This window comes from Melitaea cinxia, chromosome 8 (genome assembly GCF_905220565.1).
Source record: "Melitaea cinxia chromosome 8, ilMelCinx1.1, whole genome shotgun sequence".
In the NCBI taxonomy this organism is placed as follows: domain Eukaryota; kingdom Metazoa; phylum Arthropoda; class Insecta; order Lepidoptera; family Nymphalidae; genus Melitaea; species Melitaea cinxia.
Window position 1 is genome coordinate 8658266 of NC_059401.1, and position 25169 is coordinate 8683434.

The 25169-nt window shown below is 35.0% G+C and overlaps 3 protein-coding genes across 3 annotated transcripts in view; 1 reads left to right on the forward strand and 2 right to left on the reverse strand.

The window, feature by feature from the left end:
* Nucleotides 1-7125, reverse strand: part of LOC123655859 (WD repeat and FYVE domain-containing protein 3) — a 43154-nt gene extending 36029 nt beyond the window's left edge. The window contains exons 1-12 of the mRNA XM_045591607.1: nucleotides 6601-7125; nucleotides 5889-6134; nucleotides 5191-5349; nucleotides 4721-4913; nucleotides 4189-4253; nucleotides 3805-3926; nucleotides 3625-3663; nucleotides 2797-2998; nucleotides 1714-2033; nucleotides 1250-1623; nucleotides 363-532; nucleotides 5-122 (exon numbers count right to left, since the gene is read on the reverse strand). Coding sequence (XP_045447563.1) covers nucleotides 5-122; nucleotides 363-532; nucleotides 1250-1623; nucleotides 1714-2033; nucleotides 2797-2998; nucleotides 3625-3663; nucleotides 3805-3926; nucleotides 4189-4253; nucleotides 4721-4913; nucleotides 5191-5349; nucleotides 5889-6134; nucleotides 6601-6801 — 2209 coding nt within the window. The 5' untranslated portion in view covers nucleotides 6802-7125. The remainder of the gene's footprint in view (nucleotides 1-4; nucleotides 123-362; nucleotides 533-1249; nucleotides 1624-1713; nucleotides 2034-2796; nucleotides 2999-3624; nucleotides 3664-3804; nucleotides 3927-4188; nucleotides 4254-4720; nucleotides 4914-5190; nucleotides 5350-5888; nucleotides 6135-6600) is intronic.
* Nucleotides 7126-11575: 4450 nt separating this feature from the next.
* Nucleotides 11576-14981, forward strand: LOC123655994 (cysteine and histidine-rich domain-containing protein morgana). The gene is made up of 6 exons (XM_045591717.1): nucleotides 11576-11788; nucleotides 12118-12254; nucleotides 12582-12784; nucleotides 13107-13326; nucleotides 13771-13965; nucleotides 14602-14981. The coding sequence occupies exons 1-6, from the start codon at nucleotides 11710-11712 to the stop codon at nucleotides 14824-14826; spliced, it is 1059 nt and encodes a 352-aa protein (XP_045447673.1). The 5' UTR covers nucleotides 11576-11709; the 3' UTR covers nucleotides 14827-14981.
* A 1143-nt stretch (nucleotides 14982-16124) lies between these two features.
* LOC123655860 (protein dissatisfaction) overlaps nucleotides 16125-25169 on the reverse strand; it is a 50257-nt gene continuing 41212 nt past the window's right edge. Inside the window, exons 7-10 of the mRNA XM_045591608.1 lie at nucleotides 19088-19327; nucleotides 17174-17255; nucleotides 16471-16576; nucleotides 16125-16344 (exon numbers count right to left, since the gene is read on the reverse strand). Coding sequence (XP_045447564.1) covers nucleotides 16125-16344; nucleotides 16471-16576; nucleotides 17174-17255; nucleotides 19088-19327 — 648 coding nt within the window. The remainder of the gene's footprint in view (nucleotides 16345-16470; nucleotides 16577-17173; nucleotides 17256-19087; nucleotides 19328-25169) is intronic.

The window sequence follows — 25169 nt, forward strand, 5'->3', positions numbered from 1 at the left end:
GTACTGATAGTGTAGAATACAATATGTATTAACTGTAGCATGTCGTGTTCAATTAATTCATTTCCTTTCAGTTTTCCCTCCAGCGAAACGAGGACACTTGTCACATATACAAATCCGCTAACCTACATGTATCAAAATTTTTAATCAAACAAAAGACAGTATAAAATTATCTACTTACAGCACTCATTGTTTATATTTCATAAAATTTTGTCTTTTTAAAGAGCTACTTCCTTGGAAATGAGAATTAGGTTATATTATTACATTCACAACATTTTCTCTAGACAGGTTATCTCATTATTTGCCACAAAAATAATATAACCGTACAGTGTACATAATTGACAACAATTTCCATTTCAACATACCTTACGAAAAATAGTTCTAGTCCGATGGGAGTCTCTCAGGCACACGAGGAGAGCCTTCAATATCTGTAACTTAAGTTTCAAGGCATCGTTCGGTGCTGCATGCATCCCGCACAGTAGCGCCGCCATGTCTTCTTCGCCAGACCCGCTCACTATCAACTCTCTTATAACACCTGTTTATAATATTTGATCAATAGCAGAAGCTGTGCTGTAACTACATACTAAAAAACCAAACCATAATGACAGCAACTATCTCCATTGCCACTAGTTCCCGCTGTACATTACTATTTTTCAAACTTTGATCTTAAATATTACAACTAAGAGGTATTTTTTTTACGCTTCCATTTTTAAATTTAGAATAAAGATGTTATTGCATGCCTCCAAAGAGGCTATGCTTTATTCTCACAAAATTAAAAGTACAGGAAGTACTTACTCTTAAACCTCTATAATTTTATACACTTCAGCCTATCGCAGTCCTCTGCTGGACATACTATATTACCGTTTAATTCGAATTAAATTTTATACATTTAATTATAATAATATTATTATATTTAATGAAACAACTTTTTTCGGATTTTATCGCGGTTTATTAACTTTTGATTCCCGACGTTTCGGATACTTTACAGCAACCATGGTCACGGGAGGACTGAGTCCTCAATAAAATCCGAAAAAAGTTTTTTCATTAAATGAGTAAAATTCGCGTAAACATTAGAAAACAATATTATTATATTTTATTTTTATCCTAATATTACTATCTTTCGTGAGGGTAAATTAAATGAAAACTTTATAACTGTTACTTTAGTTTCGAAATTGAATTTGGGCGGTATATCTACATCTATTTTTAAAGTAAAGCATTATATTTATCTTTATCGAATTCAAGTAAATCTTACCTAAAGCTTTGTTTCTACAGGACTCGTGTACAACCATACCGTGAACGCACTTCGCTCCACCACAATCTCTAAAAACGTTACAATTATTCACATTTCCGTTTAACAGAGCTGTCAAGCCTTCCATGACCAAAGCACCTAATTCTTGTTCCTCATCGTCCGCATTGGGATCTCTTATTAGCGAATCCTGTCTAGACTGTCTTTTTTTCCTTTCTGGCGGTTTGGGAGAATCTGTTGCCGTATCAGACTCCTTTTTAGTCTTCTCTTCTTCCAATAACTGTTTATCTTTAAGAAATACTGCATAGCGCGACAGACAAGTCACGAATACTTCAAGCATTCCCACTTCCCGGTACACATCTTTGAATATAACATTATGTCTGCAAGCAGAATTTTAATAATTAACATCATATACACCTTTAATTTTATGCTTTCGACAATTACCATATTGTAACCAAAATCAAACTTACTTTAGTATATTTAATAATGTTTTCATGCATAAAATACTACAACTCCTCGATCTATTCGCTTTCAGTAACAAAGAGAGCGATATCAATTCCTTGCAGGGCACAAAATTCAACTGAAAAACTATAAATTCGAGTAGCTCAAAAAATTTCTCTTGTATCTCCGAGTTTTTTGTGTGTATTCTCTCTGAAAACTGACTGAGAGTGTTCTGATTTTCTAAAATGAAGTAGTTTGCGTTGTCTGCGTGGTATACACTCGATATGGCGTCGAGGATAGTACAACAAAGAGCTGGAGAATTGGATTTCATAAATACTGATTGCAGTACCTGGAAGATATAAATGAAAATATGTTTATCTGGAAGATATAAATGAAAATATGTTTATGTAATTGTCACTACAACTCGTTTATACGCCAACTAAGTTAAATCCTCGCTACCACGTTTTTTTATATAACTACCTCGGCAAACAAGCGTACATCTCACGTGATGGTAAGCGATTGCCGTAGCTTATAGACGCTTGCAACACCAGAAGCATCGCAAGCGTGTTGCCGACCCTACCCTCAAACCCCCCCCCCCCCCCCTGAGGGAGGAGCTCTGGTCATACACTTACCCACCAACAGGAACACAACACTGCTTGAAACGGTATTATTTAGCTGTGATCTTTTGTAAGGTACTACCCTAGTTGGGCTGCTCCATATTTTGAGTAGGAAATTACCTGCTGTGCCCTACGTCAGTTGGAAGTTGAAGGTTTTTGAAAACTATAACCTTAGGTAGGCTGGTAAAAGTGATGGCTTAGTGATTATTAAATAATTTACTATTATATAATAAACATATGGGTTGACTGGTAGAGATCTCTTTTAAAGATAAGTTCCCCCTTGCAAACTTCTTATATTATAATGACGATGAACGTAGTCCTAGTAGTAGTAGACCTAGAGCAGAAATCCTAACTCCAGATGCGACGATTCACAAAATCTGCATATCTAAATAATTAAGCCAACTCCTAAATTCGTTATTTTAAGGGAATAAATTCTTCAACCTTATTTATTATCTTAATATTATTCATATTAACATAAATACAACTTGAACTGACCTGAAATGCTTGTACATTTCTAACTGCCTGTCCAGGTGTAGAAGGTTGCGGTAAAACAAATCCTTGTAACTGGAACAGTTCTGTGTTAGCTCTGGTGGGTCTCAGTTCAGAAAACCCACAAGCACAGAGAGATGATATCATAAGAACTAAGTTCCTTAAAGCGGCTCGCGCTTCCGTCCCGCTCAAGCGTTCTTCTTCTAATCTAAATTTGAAATAAGATGTTGTCTTTAAATCTTTTATGAAATTAATAGATGTTATTAGCATAGCGAGACTAGAACAAACTTGTTGCAGACTCCTGCGATTTTTTTTTTTACTTAGAATTAGACAAAACCCAAAAAGGGTTTTAATACATTTTAGTAAAAGCCTTGGGATAAAAAATGATAGTATAGAAATGGGTAGTAAATATAGACCCCTAGCAGCTTGATTTGTAATCACGTTATAGATGCTAATTAATTAAAGTTTTTTAAAAGCCAAACAGACATTTTTAAACAATATAAAAATACTTTTAAGGTTTATTTTTACAGTTTTCAAGGTTTCAATTAATGTTGAAAATATGTTTTTTTTTCCAAGCCGTAACCGATTTTCTCTTGAGTCTACCATCGATTTCCTATAGAAAATTGTATATTATAAATTGTTCTATGAACTATATTGTACAAAATTGCTTTTAGGTTACGGAGATTTGCATGGTATTAAAGAGAAACTATAACTACATCCTACATTAAGAAACAATACAATAAAAAGAAAAATGAATTCATGTCACGAGGTACTAAGCATGCAAAAAAATGTTACTAAAAGTATAACTAAACACAAAAATTAAATAGTGCTTACCCAGATGTTAAGTAATCGGGCACTTCTTGTCTCTCATGTCTGTGATGACAAAAAAAAAATGTAAAGAAATAAAAATACTACAAAACCTAAGCAAACAAAATGTGTAGGCCTATATTACTTCTACAAAATATACACATGCGTTAAATCCTAACAACATTTAAGAATTATAATTATACTTACTTTAGAAGAAATTCTGATAAAAATAAATATCCTTGACAAGACCGAAAGTCGTCCAATAGTAATTGACTTACTTCACTGGAATCTTTTAAGAAGCAAAATACTGCTACAAACATTTCCACTACCTGAAAGGGAAGAATAATGAATTTTAAGGAGTTTTAACTTGTATAGAAATAACCTAGGTTTTTGGTCTTAAGTACGACTAATAAAAATAGATTTGTTTTTGTTAATGAAAGTTGTTTTACATATAATATTTGGTGTATTTGAATTATCAGAAGAATAGAATAGAGTCAACGAAATTCTTATTTGTTTAAATTCAAATATATTATAAGACAAAGTCAATCTATTCGTATACTTATTATTAGAAATGATTGATTAAATAATCACCTCCAATGGTGTTAGTTCTGGAATTTTTTGCATGTTTTCAATACAGAGACCAACACATCCTTTGTCTGTAATAAATGACATTATAAAGTATTAGAATAAAGAAGATAATACAATAAATAATAGACAAACACCGTAAAATTAAACAAAGAATAATTGTAATATTTGTATTATGTATATGTTGTGTTGTGTGAGACGCGCATATGTTGCAAACCTTATGATTTTCTCACACATCGTAATTTATATGTATATACACAACATGCTCATTTGTTAGTCACGTATTTTGCTGTTCTGCTAACAAGAAAACTTTAAATCAATACTGTTTCACAAGTATAGAGAATTACTGTCCTTTAACAAAAATGTGAAAAGTTTTACATAATCTTACAGTTTTCAAAATTATACTTTTCATTGTCTTTATGAATAAAATGCAAGTAATTTAGTTGCACTGTTACATATTTTGTTTGTTTGTAAAGATTCATCAAATATTATGGACATTCTATTTAAAATTTTTTTCTTTATATAAATTGTAACTTACTGTGAATATAATGTACAACAGACTGAGTCAATCCATGCCTAGATAAGGTCATTAATACTTCAGCTGCGGACTTTCTCCACATCATATTATAGGGAGCACACCATGCTGTTATGGCAGAGAATAATAAACTTAAATCATCTTTCCTTGCCAGCTCTTCGCATGGAAAAGGGTGACTACATAATCTCACCAAAACCTGTAAAAAATATACATTCAATGAAACATATTGCTTCACCGGTGACGCAAAAAAAATCTTATTACATTAAATATTAAAATATAAATAAGTAGCTTGACCCACTGACTAAATTTTTTTAAATAATAAATTCATATATATTTTTTTTTCTTTTACACTAACCATGCCCTGACGTTAACAGACAAAAACAAGAATGATCCAAATTGGGTGCAGTCGTTCAGAAAATACATTTCATTGGGTCATTTTTATGTATATAGAATATAACTAGTAGAAAAGTTACCTGCACAAAAATTTTTTGTAAGAGTATCCTCCTTTCTCTTGGTGTAAACTCGCTGTTGTCATCTTGCACATCTGCCTCTGACTCGGGTATTTCCGGTAAATCAAAAAAGAGATACAAACATTTGACTAACGTGGAGGGGATAGCTGCAGTAGTCATAACCTAGACAAAAAGATTTAATAATTATATTTTAATATGAATATTAATTAATGTAAATAAAAGCAAAAATAATCATAATATACATATAAAATACCATTTAAACATTTTTTCTGAACCTAAAAAATATTTTAGGTCAATTTATATTTTAAAAATCAATTAATAATACATATACACACATATTATATAAGTTTAGTTTAAATTCTTTTTCTGGACTTAACAACATTATTTAAAAATATATAATTATATAATTTTATTTAACCTACTAAATTGACATAAGGTTTACTTTTAAATCTATAATATTTGAACTAATCTATAATATTGAACGCGTTAATCTCAAGAATTAAGATTGGAACTGAAAAATGACTTTGAAGTTCGATAATCTATTTACCGACGAAGGCTATAGGTTATATAATATTTTAGCAGGTACGTGTTTTCCTCTAATTGATGTGGGTGAAACCGCGGGGCACAGCTAGTATAGCCATAATATAAAATTCAACTGATATTATATTTTATCAATTTCTAGCCAGTATGCTAAAACAAACCTGTATTAATGATTGATCACCAGCTGCCAACAAATTTAGTGTAGAGAGAAGCATCCAACCATTGCTGGACTCTTCAGAATTTTCAATTTCTAGAAATTTAGCTATAGCACAACTAGCTGCCTCTGTGCTTTGGTTGCTAGCTCTTTTCCTTATTTCAGACACCATGAGCTTTGAAACTTGTTGACAAAAAGATAATATATCCCAAAACTTTTCATTCATTTCACTCGATGGACTTGTACCAAACACCTGTTTTTAAAATATTCTATTGTTGTTGAAAAAAATTCAACTAATGTATATATATTGGAAGAAGCAGGATTAGTTTAATCTTTGTAATACAAGTGACAATTAACAAAAAATGCACTCGTATACACTTTAAACATTATTCTACAATTTTTTAAAGTAATTTACAAAACCATTAAAACAAAAACATACACAGCTTGTATATTTATTAAGATTATAACATTATTTAGAACCAAATCTTTTTTAAATTATCTTATAATGTATGTTACTGGTGTATGGACAGATATTATTATTGTAGTCACTCCCAATTTTCTATTATTTAAAAATAATGATTTTTAAAAGTATACTTCTAATTACCAAATAATATTAAAAAATTAATTTCCTAAATTTATAAAATTTAATAATAAATATGTAATGCCATTAATTGTATACAAAAGAATTTAAATTAAGAATTAAAAACTACATAGAATACCTTGCAAAAGAGAGGTAGCATGTTATACAATTTATCATCTTTTTCTGCTTCAGTCAAGGGTTGTGGAGGATGGGTATATTCGGCAAAAAGTTTTTTTAGGTGCATCAAACCCAGCTGGATGTGAGAAGACGAGCTCGAATTCTCTGAAGGCTCCACAGATGTTGAGGCGGACGCCCCACGCAATTTGCGCATTAGGTTCATTGTGTTAATGATTAATAATTCCCGATCAAAAACATTTTTAAAATAATTTAATGAAATTAGATTTCTTTATACGTTACTTTTCCATTTTTATTCCATCTTTAATAAATTAAAAATATTTTTACAATACACATAAGCTTTTCCGCTGACTTAATTCTTTGATTTACATAGTGAAATACAAACAAAATATATTTTTCTTGTTCATAAGTGTATTAATAAATATTAAGATTTTTTTAATAATTATGTATAATACACTTTTTTATTTTATTAACAATTTTATTAATGACAAATTCTACTGTACACCCACAGTACTTTTATTTTAATACTAGAGATGTCGGTGACTCGGTGACTCGGTGTACTTGTTAAGTTGTTAACTTGTTATGTTGTAGAAATAAGCCGAATAAGCTATCGATTAAATAAAAATATTCGAAATATTCAAACAAGTGGCTATTTTTTATAAGCAATTGAATTACGTATTGAATTGAATCACGTATATTTTCATATAAAGTATTATTAGGAAAATTTCGCGACAGTTCCCAAAGTTCGATTAAGTCTCCAACTTCGTTAAAACATTATATTAATTTTTAACAAAATGTCTCTTTTTTGCATAAGTTTGCATTAATCGCATTGAGACGGTAGAATGGGCATTGCGGTCGTTGTGTACGCTTAGTCAGTGATCCCAAATGTACGATAATTATCATACATGTACGATAATTTCATACCTATTTACAAAGAGCAACACGGAGGGGAGTAGCCATGTACAGGCGTTACCCTGTGTCAAGGTATAAGACCAACTGGCCATATGCGTACAATAAAACTAGTTGCAGCCGCACTGATCAATAGACTAAATCTAGTTGCGCGATTAAACCAACTTCCTTCAAAAAATGCCAAATTGTTCTGTTTTAGGCTGCAAAAGGAGATCTGTCACGTCAAATTTACTAAAAGATGGCGTTACTTTTCATATGTAAGTATTTTTTAATCACATTATTACTGTATACTTCTTTTAAACCTTTTTTAAATTTAAAAGTTACAAATGTATTCGGTCGTGTTGTTTCGTATTTGTTTACCAACACAGGCCGCTCGCCCTCATACAATATGCGGATCGGTCGAGCGACTGATCCGAGTCTATTTCCGAGAAGTCACTGTCACCGAGCGATAGCGTTGTTACCGGTTTGTAGATCGTTATCGATAAAAACGGCAAAGGCAAAGGAGGAGACAGATATTTTCGAGATTTTGATTTATTTAAAATATTATATTCACCTATATCGTCTTTGTAATTATTATTATCATTATTATTATTATCCTGGATGTCACTCCACCCGCTTAATATATATACTTATATAAATAATATACTAAATTTACTTACACTTACATATATAAATATAAGCGGGTAGAGGATTACACCCCGGCAGGGAGATCAAACGGCCGGGGTTTAGGGCTGTAGGTTGAGAATCCAGCGGACAATCCTAGCAGAGTCAAGTAACACCGCCTTTTGCATCCTGGTTGCGAGCGAACCTTCCCGGATCCCCAGTTGCCTCAGATGGTGAGTGAGGCTAACCGGGATCAAACCGTTGGCAGATATTACGATAGGGATTATTTCAGCGGACCCCACACCCCACATGTCGACAATCTCGTGTGCCAGATCCAGATATTTACGTTTTTTTCTCAGTCTCGGCTTTCACGAGGTTCTCGTCATGCGGGACGGTGATGTCCACTAAAAATACCGTGCGAATCGAATCGAAATCGAAATCGAATCGACCGTGCCCTGTCCATCACCACGATATCAGGCTTGTTCGCCAGTATCATCCTGTCTGGGGTGATAGGCAGGTCCCAGTAGAGCCGGACTCCATCGCGTTCGAGTACTGGTACCGGTGAGTATTATTACTACGGCATCCTCTGTTCCAGAAGATCGTACATAAGAGCAAGCTCTTGGTGGAGAATCTTGGCCACTTGGTTGTGTCTATGCAAGTATTCAGAACTAGCAAGCGCGGAACAACCCGAAAGCACATGCCTAAGTGACTCACCGGGATGACGACAGGCTCGACAGAAGTCGAGAGTGCCATCCTTCAGGACGTGCTTTCGGTAGTTGTTCGTCTTGACCACCTGATCTTGTATTGCACAGACAAAACCTTCGGTTTCCCCAAAGAGGTCGCCGAATAGCAGCCACTGCACGGAGGTCTTACTGTCCACGTGTGGTGCGTGAAGCGCCTTGTAGAACCGTCCATGCAGTTCCTTCTCCATCCATACGGTCTTTCGGTCAGAGGTGCTCAGTACGGCTGGTTTTTACCAGTTCTCTTTGGCCAAGGCTAGGGGGGTTAGTCCTTTGTCACACACTGAAACGTCACTATGCAAAGCGCTGTCGTCAAAGTAGGCCCTGAGGCTGCATACCTCGCGGTTATGCATGGTCTTAGCACTTAACATGCCTCGACCACCACACTTCCGCGGGATGTACAGTCTCATGACCGACGACTTAGAGTGATGCACGCGATGGTGCGTCATAGTTGTGCGGACTCTTCTGTCCAGGGCGTCAAATTCAGTCTGAGTCCATCTGAGTATGGCAAAGGTGTACAAGAGAGTGGGCATGACCTAGGCGTTATAGGCTCAGACCTTGTTGGCTCCAGACAAATAGCTCCGAAGAACTTTTGTCAGCCGTCCAAGAAAGTTTTCGCAAACTGCCTGTTTCATGTCCACTTCCTTCACCCCTATGCATTGTGACATACCCAGATACCGGTAAGGTTCAGCTTCGGAAAGGGTCTTGAATGATGTTAATTCGAGACTAAGCTGCGACGGTTGAGTCACCTGACCCCTGTCCACATGCACGACCGCACACTTATCCACTCCAAGCTGCATCCTGATGGAACTGCTGAACTCCGTAGTGATTTTCAGCAGTTCCTGCAGGCGTGCAGCGTTAGGTGCCAGCAATTTGAGGTCGTCCATGTAGAGAAGGTCCCCTGTCCCCGAACGCTCCAGCAGGGTATTTAGAGGGTTCAAGGACAAGCAGAACCATAGTGGACTCAGACAATCTCCCTGAAAAATACCCCTCCGTATCCTGATTGGGTCATCCACGCTCGTCAGTCGCTCACCCTGGAAACATAGGATCGTGCTCCATTGTCCCATACATACTCCGAGGAAGTCTCGAACTGCCTGGTCAATCTTGTACTGCTCGAGGACCCTCAGGAGCCATAAATGTGGTATCGAGTCGAAAGCCTTTTTGTAGTCAATCCAGGCAGCCGAAAAGTTCCGACGGTTGCGTCTGACAAGCTGGCCCGCCACAGAGTCAATGAGAAGGAGCTCCTTTGTACCGCGACCGCCTCCACGACATCCGTTCTGAGCTGCAGATAAGATATTAAACTCACCAATATGTCGTGAGATCTTTCAGCTCAGAACGGACGTTAGTGTCTTGTAGATGGAGGTCAGACACGTTATGGGGCGGTAGTTGGTAGGATCCGCGATGTTGGTGGACTTTGGAGCTAAGTGAGTGATCCCGGTAGTGAAAAGGTTCGGGAGTGTCTTCCGATCTATTGCCTCTTGGTATTGTCGAGCCAAGGTCGCATGGCAGACTGAGAGCCCTTTTATCCAGTAGTGATGCAGACCGTTGGCCCCAGGACTTTCCCAGTTCGGAGCCCGCCGGACTGCACCACTGACGTCCTCCGTAGAGATGAAGATCGAGTTCATCGGTTCAATTTTAGCACATGCATCCTGAACCGCCGCAATCCAAGGGCCCTCCTCATGCTCCACCTCCCTTGACCATATGTTGCGCCAGAAGGTGACGAGGTCAACCGTACTCGGTTTTAGGGAAGCAGAGCATGGTATCGGGTTCTCCAACTTTCTATAGAACCTTTTCTGATCACTCATGAAGAGGCGATTTTATCGGAAGCGCTCAACTCTCTCAGAGTACTTACGTATGCGCTTTCCCCATGCCGCGATTCTCTGCTTCATCTGGCGGGCTACTGCCCCCAACGATTGTTGTCGGGCTCTTGTATATATACTCAATCACTTTGAAAACTCTGATAGCACGATTTAGCATACGTCAGTTTTTCTCTAATTATGTAGTTAGTATGTTACGCGATAGATGTCGCCACAACTTTAAAAACCTAATTTCCCTAACCGAGTACTTGAATTTATCGATAATGCATATCGACTAGCAACTTGTCAGTGTAGTTGCGGCATGTCATACTGTAATGACATAGAATGTATCTATGTGTGTTTGAAAAATGTGTGTGTTTTTAATTTAGTATGTGTGAGTTTCGTAGTGACCGACGATCATTTTGCAGTGTGCATGTGTGTAATTTCCCCCTGCAAAAAATGACAGACAATTTTGTATCGGTAAAAAACGCCATGGCTACTCCCCTCCGTGTTGCTCTATGCCTACGTACGATATACGATCGTACCCTAGGATCGTAGGTGATTTGTACGATAATTCTGTCTGTCCTACCGAAATACTAAAACGCAACAACTTCTCCACAAATTATGAATTTAAAGACTTTTTTTTGGCTAATTTAAATTTGAAAACAATTGTTCAGTATTTGTACGATAATTTGAAGCAATGACCTTTTCTTTGGCCGATTGAAATTTGAAGTGATTGCCTTTTATTTTGGCTGACTGAGATCAGAAAATAATCGTTCAAAGTAATTTACTTAAAAACTTGAATTTGAATTTTTTTTTGTTCCATGTACGATAGTTGTTTCGAAAACACGATATTTTCACGTTACTGTGTTGATCAGACGTGCAAAAATTTCTGGTAGCACTGCGCCAAACAGTAAAACACTGCGCTTAGTGGAACGCGGCCCGTCACTGAAGTGTGAATTTGACTGTCAAGAAGATTATTTCTTTTAAATGTAGTCTTTAAAAAGTATTGGTAGTCTTGAATTCTTATTAGAAACGAGTATTATTTAATATTTATTTGTAATCATGCCTGAAAACAAAAATTTAGTTCCATGCTATAATCGTGGCTGCGGTCAACTTTTTGATCCTAACAACAACGAAAAAGGTACTTCATAGATTTTTCTAGATTCTGAATAAACTGGGAATTATTAATTGTAATAGGAATTCGAAATATAACAAAGTTATTCAATATCGAGATAATTGTTAAGTTTTATTCATATCAGTTAAATGTTTTCACTTTTGTGTTAAATTACGTTTTTAATTTTCAATTGCTACCGTTATTTCTTATGCCTATATATTTATAATACCCAGTTAAAGTTTCAATTATTAATAAAATACTTTAGCTAACTAGTTAATTAAATTCGAATTAAAAAAGTCTTTGTTGACCTAATTAGGAATTGATTTTAATTTTTACATTACGCGTTTTACGTGCAGATGAGTGCTGCCATCATCCTGGTGCTCCAGTTTTTCATGATGCTTATAAGGGTTGGTCTTGTTGTAACAAGAAGAGTGTGGACTTTACAGAGTTTCTTAACATAAAAGGCTGCACAGTATCAAAACACTCAAATGTGGTATATAAATTTCATCTTCACATAATATAGCTTTAAATCTAAACTCATATATAAAAATTATTATTAAAAATTATTTATATATTATTTATCAACATTTTATATTTTTGAACTTTTTCTTGATTAAGCTGTGTGTCACAAACCCACCTGCCCAGCGTGATGACTGTGGGCAACACACAAGAGTTCATACCTTTTTTAACTTGAATTTGTGGAGGCCTATGTCCATCATCACTTCAGCCGATAGGCTGAAGTGATGATGATTTTCTTGATTTTCATTTTAGATTATTAGTAGATTAAATGTAGTATAGTATTTGTTATATGTTTTTTAAGAAACCTCTAGAACCAGAGAAAAAAGCTTTAGATAAAGAATTAGAGAAGAAGGAAGTGATTGAAGTTAGAGCACCTGTGGTTGGTCCTCAGCTGCCAAGACCTCCATTTGAATCCCCACTTGTCCAGTTAGAACCGCGTATAGCAGAATCATTGAAAGAAATTGTCCATAAGTCAACTGAACAAGCAGCATCGACAAGTGATGGGTAAGAAAGAGACGTTCCCAATTAAACATGAATATAATAACTTGTGTTTCATGTAACTATATATTAATATGATACGATTATACTTGTGTATTTGATGATGATAAATTTGTACACATATTATTTTTTTGCAATTTGTCATGAACATGAGAATAACATGAGAATTAATAATTCAAAATTAGCTTTTTTCTTCAGAGATTGTAACAGGTTTTAACTTATATGTAGACTGTTTCATTATAAATAGTTGTATTACTTTTTTAAATGTTGAATTTGTAATTAAAAGATTATAAGAATGTTATATATGACTCAATTATTTTATCTATAGAGGATCGGTACCAATTGGTACATCTTGCAAGAATGGGGGTTGTAATGTGTCTTATGAAGGTCCACAAAGTAATACCAGTATGTGCACATATCATCCTGGCTGTCCTATCTTCCATGAGGGTCTCAAGTTTTGGTCATGCTGTCAAAAGAGAACTACGGATTTCAATGTTTTCCTAAGCCAACCAGGTTGCACAACTGGTGTTCATAAATGGTTTAAAGAGGTAACTAGAACAACAATAATTAAAAATGCCTCAATTTATTGTCTTATTAGACGATTGTAATGTAGGCAAAAATTAATGATAATTGATGTCATTTTGGAGTACAACAATACAATACAAGCTCCTGGGAGGATTGGGTTTAGAGTTGTCAATGTGCTTGCGATGCTTCTGCTGTTGCAGGTGTACATACGTTATCAATACATATAATAAAAATGTAACGGGTCGATGTCTGTACATGAAAGATATATGAGAAAAAAATATTATTGGTACCTTTATAAAAAGATGTATTTAACAAATATAGTTAAAAATTATATAAAATAAATAAAACTAAATGTTACCAGATGGTAAATTTAACATACAATTATATGCTTGTATTTGACTGTAATTATTTATTAATGAATTTTACCGAAACATTTTGCTTTTATACATATCTTATGGTTATTGCAGAGTTCTCCAGCTGGGACAATTAAATGCCGCTGGGACTGGCATCAAACTCCAGACTATGTTATTGTTAGCGTGTATGCCAAGAAATATAACCCATTTCAAAGCTATGTTAAACTTAATCCAATTCGCTTGAACACAAAACTAGTGTTTCACGAAGAGGGAAATGCAGTGTTTGAACTTGATCTTGAACTAAGAGGAGTAAGTATATTTTTTGATTTTAGTGAAACTGTTCAATATTGAATGTATATTAGTGACATAATATTTATTATAACTGCTCTAATTAATATTTGACGACGTCTTATCGCAGCATTTACGGGTTTGATCCCTACACATGGCAAACAATCGTGTTGGCCATACAGACGTTTGCTGTAGTCTGATCATTTGTTCTTGTGTATTGTTTTTATTTCCAGACCCCCAACATAGGAAAAAATAGTAGGGGCTGTTGAGTGTGGGTCGTTTATATTTATATATTTATTTGTTTATTATTATTAATAATATAATAACTAGTTTTCTAATTACTAGTGATTATGTCAATATCCATACTTGCCTCCTTGTCGGTTTTGTGGGTCTCCAAGATGTCATAACAAAAGTTATAATAATCTAGTTTTTTTAAAAAAGTATTGGGATTTTCTTCACGATTTTTCTCTGTAGAACCTACATTCGGAATTGACAGTTGTGGCTCCACATTATTATATTATACTATAATTTATTTATTAAAAACGAGTATAATTTTAATTCATAAAATTACTGTTCAAAGTGCTTTTAAAGCTTACTTAAATAAATTAAGTTTTGATTTTGATTTTTTGATATAATAAATTATGTCTATACTTTCAGGTAATAGATGTAAATAAGAGTAGTGCATCAATGCTGGGTACGAAGGTTGAAATTAAATTAAAGAAAGGTGAACCTGGCGCCTGGAGCAAGCTTGATTTCCCTAGATCTGAACCTAAGAAAGAGGCAGAAGAACCTAAAGTGCAAACTGTCGAAGAAGATGATTCAGTTGATTTATCCACAGTAGAGGCCATACATTCAATGGGCAAAGTTAATGTCACAGGTTGATACTAAAATAGATATATGAAATTTTCGTATAATTAATATGTTAAAAAACCTGATGAATTTATTTTTATAATGCTATGTTTATAGCTTCAACGTATTCTGAATCAATGGAGTCATGCTTTATTTGTCACTTTCAAATAAAGGTGCTTTTATAAAAAGTTGTTTTATTTTTTAAATAAGAAAGAACACCGATTTATGGGCTCGTTTATTAAATCCCTTATACATAAATATGTACATAATGGTGCTAGTGTCTTTAAAGTATACAAAAATTGTATGTAAATTCACACTTCTTCTTCTTCTTCTTTGGCTTTAGCACCCTTGCGGAATTGCCAGTATCAGAGTAGATGTTTCAATGTTCGGTGAGTGTCTGTTGTTCAGTTAGGACATTGACAAGACTGACTTTGCTATTTATCAAAATTCACACTTTCTGGTTTTAACTTAGTGACAAAAGAAAGAATTCAGCACCTGTTAAAGGATATGTCTGGTATGATATTTTGCGTTTTTATTGAATATTCATTATAACATTTATTGTTAGCTAAGTAACAGTAAGTACATATTATATTAACATTTACAATTTTACAACTGTTATAACTTGACTAGAAAATTTTGATTGCAACTATATAGGTATCACTTATTTAAAACATTGACATTATTAATTTCTAATAAAATTTCAAATTATTGTAATAAATCTTTAATTTGAAAGAAAAAACAATTTAGTTACTTATCCTTTTTACATTTCTTATACAATCTATTTATAAATTATTGTAAAGTAACAATATATTTTGTTTACAGAAAATACTACTTAAGTGAACACTATATTAAAAGACGTTTTATTTGTACAATTTAAATCTGAGTAAGAGGGATCTCATGGTACCTGTAATTATTTTACAATGAAGCATGCTGTACACACCTATTAATGTTATTACATATACAGAAGTTCGATACCTAGCTGTGTTCCTTCAATGGGGATTCTGTAGGTGTAGAAGATCACGTTCCACGTGAAAAAAAATCCTATCCAATTTTTTAATTTGTACCCGCTTATTTTCGGACACGATATATGGGTTTTCGATGTAGCACATGACGCAATAGTATTTATGAATTTAAATTATTGGCACAATGATAAGACTTATCATTACTATTGATAAACGATCAACGCGTTCTCGCGTTCATTCGTGAGAAAAACTAAATTGTCTTGGCGTGCAGCTATATTTTTGCGTGTACTCGTATATTTAAGTATGTCTGATTTGTATGACTAAATGGTAGATATTTTTTATTTTATATTCAGAAAATAATTTTAAGATTTAAAATTCCTTCGATTCAGTGTAGGGTGATGAACAATGATCGTTGGTCGGTAGAGAAGGTGGCTGGAAGGCCGGTGTAGGAGCGGGTTGCATTCTATACATATCGTGCAGCAACGTCGCCACTGACACGTCGCCGACCGTTTCTCGAAATAGAAGCGACTCGATAGATCGCGCTCGCACTGCGCGAAGAGATGGCAGCAAAAGTAGGAGTCGGCCAAACCTAAAATAAAGATATCTTGATTATGTATGTATTTATATCTTAGTGAATTTAACTACTAAATTTTACTACGACACAATACGATGCTTAATTAATTTCTTTACTTATTGTTACAATTAAGAAAGAAACCTTGTAGGTTGTCTTGTGTATCTAGTTCGAACGTAGTCAGCTAGAATGCACTGAGCTTGATCTTGTAACATTTCCACTGGTTGTGTTTCGCTTAGGCCGGGCGTATCTGTAATTAATTATTGGATTAATAATTGTGTTTGCTCGCAAACGGAGAAAAAACCGACTTTTATGTCGACAATATTATATTTACGACAATTTTATTATCATAAATAGGCATTATTAGATATAACCTAAAAAGTCCCTACTTGTCATAGCTTAATTAAATTTAAACGAGACCACTTGACAAGCACCACCTTTCGATTAAACAAAAGAATCATCGAAATTGGTCCAGCCAGGAAAAGCTTCTGAAGTAACAAACATACAAAATACAGGCGAATTAATAACCTCCTCCTTTTTGGAAGTCGGTTGAAAACAAAAATAAATAAACGCTTAACACTCAACGGCTCCCAGTAGAAGTTTCTCCTGCGTCGGGGAGCCGGAAACACAATACACGAGCACAAACGCCCAAACTATGACAAACATCTATATGACTAATACAAATATCTGTCGCGTAAGCGGAGATCGAACCCGCGACCGGCAGTGAAAAAGCCAGTGCTGTGACCGCTGCGCCAACGCGTCGTCTAAATATCTAATTATATAAAACTTACTAGTATTTAAACAATATAATTTTTTACCTAGTTATACCAAGATAATGAAAACAAACCTGGAGAAAAAAGTACAATAGCTTTCATGCAGCCACATTCACTTCCGTCAGGTGCGATTTGACGAAACCGACATAGGATTTCCTGTAAAACAGGATTAGTTTTATACATAGAAACAAAAAATTATTGTTCAAAATACAATTTTCAATTACCGAATTTAATGTTCCTTTCTTAGTAGGTAGATATACAGGTACCTATATATGTAATAAATCCTAAATATTAGGTCAGGGGAAAAGTTTTTTCGTATTTTGTATAGAAAAGAGGTAAAATTTTACAAAATTTATTTATATTATTTATATTAACTATTAAATATAAGTACCTAGTTACCATTTTATTCGATAACTTGCCACATTTCCTAGGAATATAGTGACAAGATTCCGTTGCTGTAGAAATTTTGGGACTTCTCATAATAAAACCGTGACAAGTTATTTTGACAGTCCTTGATGTTAACTTTACACTACCCAAATAGTTCTTAAGAGTCTAACACAGATGGTAATCTGAGGCTTCAAGATCAGGGCTATATGGTGGATGCATTAAGACTTCCCAATCAAATTCTCTCAATTTTCGTTAAGTAGGTAGCTAAAGACCTATATGTAAAAAAAGTACCTACCTATGTGGGCGGCCGTTATTTTCATCACGATGAAAGACCACACATTTTCTGTTAGTAAATTCCGGCCGCTTATTCTCAATTTCTTGTTTAAGTCGCTTCAGCTGTTGGCAGTAGAAATCCGAATCGATAGTTTTGCCTGGCGTAAAATCTCATAATGATGCCCTTGAATCACACCATACACTCAACATCACCTTATTGCGTGTCAACCCGGGTTTTTCGATAGTCTTTGTATGACCGATCTTTGACTACGATTTCTTTCGTACATTCTTATCATAGGTGATGCACTTTTCGTCACCAGTTATCAATCTCTCCAAAAATGGTTCGATCAAAAATGGTTCGATGTCATTACGCCTTAAGAGCGTCAAATCGCAAATGAGTAGGTAGCTAATCTCATCATCACTTCAGTCTATCGCAGTCCACTGCTGAACAAAGGCCTCCACAAGTTCATGCCAAAAACGGCGTGAACTCGTGTGTTTTGCCCATAGTCACCACGCTGGGCAAACGAGTTGGTTCGCTGCTGCCCGTCTTCGGCTTGTGTATTTCAAAGCCAGCAGTTGGATAGTTACCCCGCCATCGGTCGGCTTTTTAAGTTCCAAGGTGGTAGTGGACCTGTGTTATCCCTTAGTTACCTCTTACGACATCCATGGGAAGCGAGAGGCTATATTCTTTTCACTCACCACAGTGACACGGTCAATTAGGTTTCTTTCAGTGAGTTCATATGGCACTCATATATCGAGCTTTTTTGTATAGCCAGTTTTTTTCAAATGGGTCAAAATTGTTTTGTGATAAATTCTCAGATCTTTAGCTAAGTATATCGTAACTATTGAAATGTCGATCTAGCTTCAGTTTTTTAAAAATATCAGCACGTTTATCCGTAACTGAGTGACCTGAGCGAAATGCCTTTTTTCGCATCTTTTCATTTCGCGTGTTTGCATTTTCCCCTTTTTAAAGTAAAAATTTAAAATTTACCGAATTTCTTCGTTGGATTCATCCATTTTGGCGAACAGAAAAAAAAATAAGTGGCGGGAAACTGTTTTTGAAAAATACAAACAATCAAACAAAAATATTTTATTGCAACTTTGTACTAGAAAATACGAAAATACTTTTACCCGGCCTATTAGGTAGTTAGGATTCGCATAGGTAGTAGATAGTTCTGTATAATTTTGCTTTAATAAAAGACAGCTTAGGTATCTAGCAATTTTTTACCCGACCGTTTTTGAAAATCAATTTATTTTTTCTCTTCAAAGTTATATTTGTACTGCAAATGCAGCGAACAAATATAGGTATATATATTTATCATTGTCACCTGTAATGTGTTCAACTCAAGGTCTGCTAGTGGTTCGGGTGGAAGTCGAGCTCTGGCAGCAGGCGCGGCTAATAAAGGAGCTAGATCCCAGGGCGCCGACCATTGAGCAAGGTGAAGCACGAACAAATCCTTCCATGCAGCACGTAGTAATACCAGCTGGTCGTTAGGAGCCAGTGCTTGAAATGGTGCCAAGCAACGGACCCAACGCACCGCCATGAACAGAAGACGCGCGCTTGTTTCCTGGAAATAAATGAATATTAAATCTAACTGGAACAGTTTTAAGGCTTATTGTACATGCGAATATAGTTATTTCACTTAAAAATTAAACTTTTTTTAAACGTGTTTCATGTTTCGCTATCTGCAAGGAAATAATTCTCAATTTAGCCGTTTTCGCCATTCTATCTGTCCTCTGCTTAATTGCATTTAATCAATCTTAATCAAAAATCAATACTTAACTCTTTTTAAATACTTGAAAAATTAGGTTACTTGGTAATTATTACAATAATTACTAACAAGGATAAAACAAAAAAACTATACATCAAGGTATACAAATAGATAAAATTGGAGTGTCTGTTTGTAATATTAAAATAACCGCTTTATACTGAATGTATATGTATGTATACACGATACATATACCAAAATAACATTTTTCTAAATTTTTGTCTGTCTGTCTGTTTGTTCCGGCTAATCTCTGAAACGGCTGGACCGATTTTGACGGGTCTTTTACTGGCAGATAGCTGATGTTATAAGGAGTAACTAAGGCTACTTTTATTTTTCAAATTTATTTATTTTTAACCGATTTAAAAAAAGGAGGAGGTTACTCAATTCGACCGTATATATATATACTGAATGTGAAATATATATATATAAAAACATACATAAAAAAAAATATTTTTTTTTTAAGTATGTTCGAGGATAACTCCGTCGTTTATGAACCGATTTTTAACCGACTTCCAAAAAAGGAGGAGGTTCTCAATTCGACTGTATTTTTTTTTTCTTTTTTTTTTATGTATGTTACATCAGAACTTTTGACCGGGTGGACCGATTTCGACAAATTATGTTTTAATCGAAAGGTGGTGTGTGCCAATTGGTCCCATTTAAATTTATTTGAGATCTAACAACTACTTTTCGAGTTATATCTAATAATGTTTTTACTTGACGCTTTTTTCGTCGACCTACGTTGTATTATACCGCATAACTTTCTACTGGATATACCGATTTTGATAATTCTTTTTTTGTTGGAAAGAGGATATCCCTAGTTTGGTACCATGATAAGGAAACCAGGATCTGATGATGGGATCCCAGAGAAATCGAGGGAAACTCTCGAAAATCCGCAATAACTTTTTACTGGGTAAACCGATTTTGATAATTTTTGATTTAATCGAAAGCTGATGTTCATCATGTGGTCACATATAAATTTTATCGAGATCTGATAACTACTTTTTGAGTAATCTTTGATAACGCGTAGTTATTTGACTATTTTTTCGTCGATCTGTTGTATCTTGATCTGTCTTGTTGATCTGTACTCGTCGATGTAATTGAAGTCGGTTTTTTTTTCGTTTGCGAGCAAACACAATTATGTTAATTATTTTTTTGTTGGAAAGAAGATATCCATAGTTTGGTACCATGATAAGGAAACCAGGATCTAATGATGGGATCCCAAAGAAATCCAGGGAAACTCTCGAAAATCCGCATAACTTTTTACTATTTTAATGATTTTTAATTTAAGCCGATGTTTATCATGTGGTCACATTTAAATTTCATCGAGATCTGATTACAACTTTTAGAGTAATCTTTGATAATGTGTATTTACTTGAATATTTTTTTGTCGATCTACGTTGTATTACTCGTCGATGTAATTGAAGTCGGTTTTTTTTCGTTTGCGAGCAAACACGTAACGTAGGTACGTTGCATTACTGGTCTTCTTCGTTTGCCTGCAAACACAACTATGTAACTCTGCGATCTGAATAATAACTTTTTTGTTAAATTCCACGCGGACGAAGTCACGTGCATAGCTAGTATTTAGATATACCTATATAATTGTATTATACTGAGGCATTTGGGGTAAAACGCCGCACTGGGTAAAAGTACACAGTACCAATATCTCGGTAAGGGGCGAGAGGGTGGGGGAGCTTTCTTGACAAAAACAACGGCGCTTGAGCCGCCATATTGAGCAGTCATTTATTGCGCAGTGCGTGTTGTGGTTCGGAAAAAAATTAAAAAAAAAACACAACTCGGTAAATTTTTCGAACGTTTTTTGTGATAAGGAAAAGTGTGTCACATTATTATAAAGACAATTATAGAAGATAAGTGTTTTCGTTTGTTTTTAATGATTATTAGACAATTTTTTACAATGCTGTTTTATAACCTAACTTTATTGAGTATAGTTCGCGTCATGTAAAAAGAACGCTGGCCTTGAAGCTGTGCAGAAGCGATTTATCGGTCTATTTGGTGGTATGGGGTACGGGACGGGAGTGTTTATCACGTGTCGCATGCTTGCCGGTGTGCTATTGGTTGGACAGTTCGACGTCGACTCAAAATATTATCGCGCACAAAAGTTTTAAATTACAAAATTCTCCATTTACTATTTATTTCACTAAAAAACAAATATCAATTTATCATTTTAAACACATAAAAACTATTAAGATACGAATATCGAGAGTACAGATAATTAAAATTTTTTTGAATACGACATTTCAATAACTAAAAAATTTGTTATTGGTTTTGTTTAAAAAAAAATTGTGATTTTGTAAAGTGATAATTATTATACTTATTTAGTCCGAATTATTCGCACTTGTATTTCTAGTATTTTTTAATGTACCTACCAATAACCATTATACGAAGCCGCGAGTGAAAGCCTAATTAAAAAATAAAACAGTAGTACTTTTGTGCGCGAGTATACCCATGCGCAAACGCACCCCCTCCAGTTTCTTTCAGCGTTCTTTTTACATGACCCGAACTATACCAGGCATTTGAGTGTTTTTTCGAAGTCGGTCTTTGGGGGTAAAAGGACGGGGGTAGTATTACGCGCGTACTTATACCCCTCTTACTATTATTTTGAACAAAGTTTAAGAAGTCACCTTAACAGTTAACCAGTTTCGTGATTGTTTTAAAGTGCGAGTCAAGTGTGATTGTTCAAGTGTAATCTGATGACCAAAATAAAGAAATTTGAATTTGAAATTGTTTATAATAATTTGATGTTATTTATTTGTTTTAGAATGCTGAACTATGCCTCGAACTTATATAAAAGAGAAACCCAATCGGACTTTAGTGCTGGAAGAAAAAATAATTGCTGCAAAAATACTTATAGCTCCATCAATGATGATCTAATGCGTATTACTGAATGGGCAGATAGTTTCGGTCTTACTGTTAACCCGGGAAAGACTAAAGCATTAATCATAGGTAGTAAGCGCATTCGCTCTCGACTTGATATAGCTGAACTACCCCCTATTACCGTCTACGGCGTTCCTATTACTTTTTCCGACTCGGCTAAGAACTTAGGTGTTGTTTTTGACTCCAATCTTAACTGGAATGCTTATATCAATGAGAACAGTCGTAAGGTATACTTTTCGCTCCATTCTCTAAAAGCACTACAAATTTTTTTACCCTTCAAGGCTAAAGTTTCTCTTGTGCAAACTCTCATACATCTGATCATTGATTACGCCGATGTCACTTGTTTAGATGCCACCGAATAATCACTTAACAGGCTTGAGCGACTACAAAATTTATGCTTACGTTTCATTTTCGGCTTAAAAAAATATGATCATGTAAGTCACTTTCGTAAGCAGCTCCAATGGCTACCTATCCGCCATCGTAGAAATTTTAGAATACTTCGTTTCCTTTTTAAGACTCTTTTTGATCCTTGTTCTCCTTCGTATCTACGGGACCGCTTTTCTTTCTCTCACGATGATGATTCTCCATGCAGATCTCTTATGGCCAGTTTCAATACTCTATCTATCTCTAAATTTGCTTACTAGCGATAGATTTTTGACACAATTTATATGGAGTTAACGTCAAAATTCTATCTCTAGTAAGCAAATTTAGAGATAGATAGAGTACTGAAACTGGCCATTAAACGTTCTCTTCTTCAGATGCCCACCCACCGTACCGATTTTTATTGTTACTCCTTTACTGTACATTCCGTTAGACTTTGGAATTCCCTACCATATGAAATTCGCGATTGCAAAACACTATCGCTATTTAAGAAAAGAGTGAGAAAATTCTACCTTAATCAATCCTAGTCTAAAATCAATTTAATTAAGTGTCCTTATGCGTATTGGAATATATTATCGTATGTATTATATTATCTATCTTATATGTGTATGCGTGTATGTATAAGTATAAGTATCGTATTATTTGTATCTACGTGTGTATACATTATTATGTATGTGTGCATTTATATATTGTATATTTATGTATTTATTTTATATTGTTATTATCTATATGTTTAGATTGTACACGCTAATTTTGCGACTGTTTTATAAGTTTCCTGTAGCAGGACTACTGGAAGAGATTCCATCATGGGATAAGTAGTACCTTTGTACCAGCATTGTTTATAAGAGCTATTTCCTTTTGCTATCCTAGTGTACATAAATTGTTAAATAAATAAATAAATAGCTGAAGGAAAAAGCAAAAGATTTGCTGCTGATGCCGTAGGAATTCATGAAGCAACACTAAGAAAACGGTTAAAAACTGGTCATGTGCCTACATCTTTGGGTAGATAAACCAACTTTTACAAAAGACCAAGAGGCTGAATTTGCAGTCCACTGCCAGTTTAATTGATGAAAGATTTTTCGGAATCACTATTAGTGATTTACGTCGGTTAGCTTACGAATTTGCTGAGGCTAACAATATTACCCACCGTTTTGATCACTCGACTAAAACAGCTGGCCGTGACTGGGTGGAAGGCTTCCTCAAACGAAACCCTATTCTTGGTGTGCGGCAATCAGCTTTAACCGAGTGCAAGTAGAAAAGTTTTATGCCAACCTCAAAGAGATATACGACAAGTACCATTTTCGGCCGCACCGGATCTATCATATGGATGAGACCGGAATGAGCACTGTTCCCAAGAAGACACCATAAGTAGTAGCTCCTAAGGGAAAAAGAGTCGTCGGTAAAATTGTGTCTGCAGAAAGAGGTATGACAATAATTGCTGTGATGTGTATGAGTGCGACTGGACATTTTGTGCCGCCAGCATTAATTTTCCCTCGCAAAAGACCAAAAGCCGAACTTTTAGACGGTGGCCCAAGAGAAAGTATTTGCATGGTGTCTGATAGTGGATACATAAACTCAACTCTGTTTATCAACTAGCTCACCCATTTTAAAGATTTCGCTCGTCCATCTAAGGAAGATCCCGCACTACTTATTATGGACAGCCATTCGTCCCATATAAACTTGGATGCATTAAATTATGCTAGAGAGCACAATATTATTATGCTTACTATTCTGCCTCATGGAAGCCACACGCTCCAGCCGTTAGATGTAGCCGTTCACAGTCCTTTAACCAAATATGCAATCGAATGCGAAAAATGGACGAACCATCACCCTGGAAGAGGTATAACCCAATTTCAAGTGGCCGGTCTATTCAATAATGCTTTTAAAAAAGCAGCGACTATAGCCAACGCTGAGTCTGGCTTCAAAGCAACAGGAATATATCCGTTCGCAGATGATTTGTTTGATGATACAGATTTCGCTCCGGCTTTAGTTACTAACCAGGTTGTAGAAATAACTGAAAGGCCAGAAAGTCCTGTTCTGCAAAATAATAATATGATTGATAATAATGATAATATTTAACCCTTGTCAAGCTGTATCACGGACAAACGAGGTGATCAACCAACATCTGTTGAAAACATAGTTTTGCCAGAAAGTCCTTCAATACTACAAACATCTGATGCAGATTGTATAGAAGCTTGTATTAATTCAGATACAACAATTATAGATGATGAAAGTATGAACCAAAATGAAGTGACTGCTCGGTTTAATATGTCTGCTTGCCACGAGGCTAATAATAATGCTTCCAGCAATAAAGAACGAGGAGATTTATCACAAAAAGATGATAACGATTTCAACGTTCAGAATATTG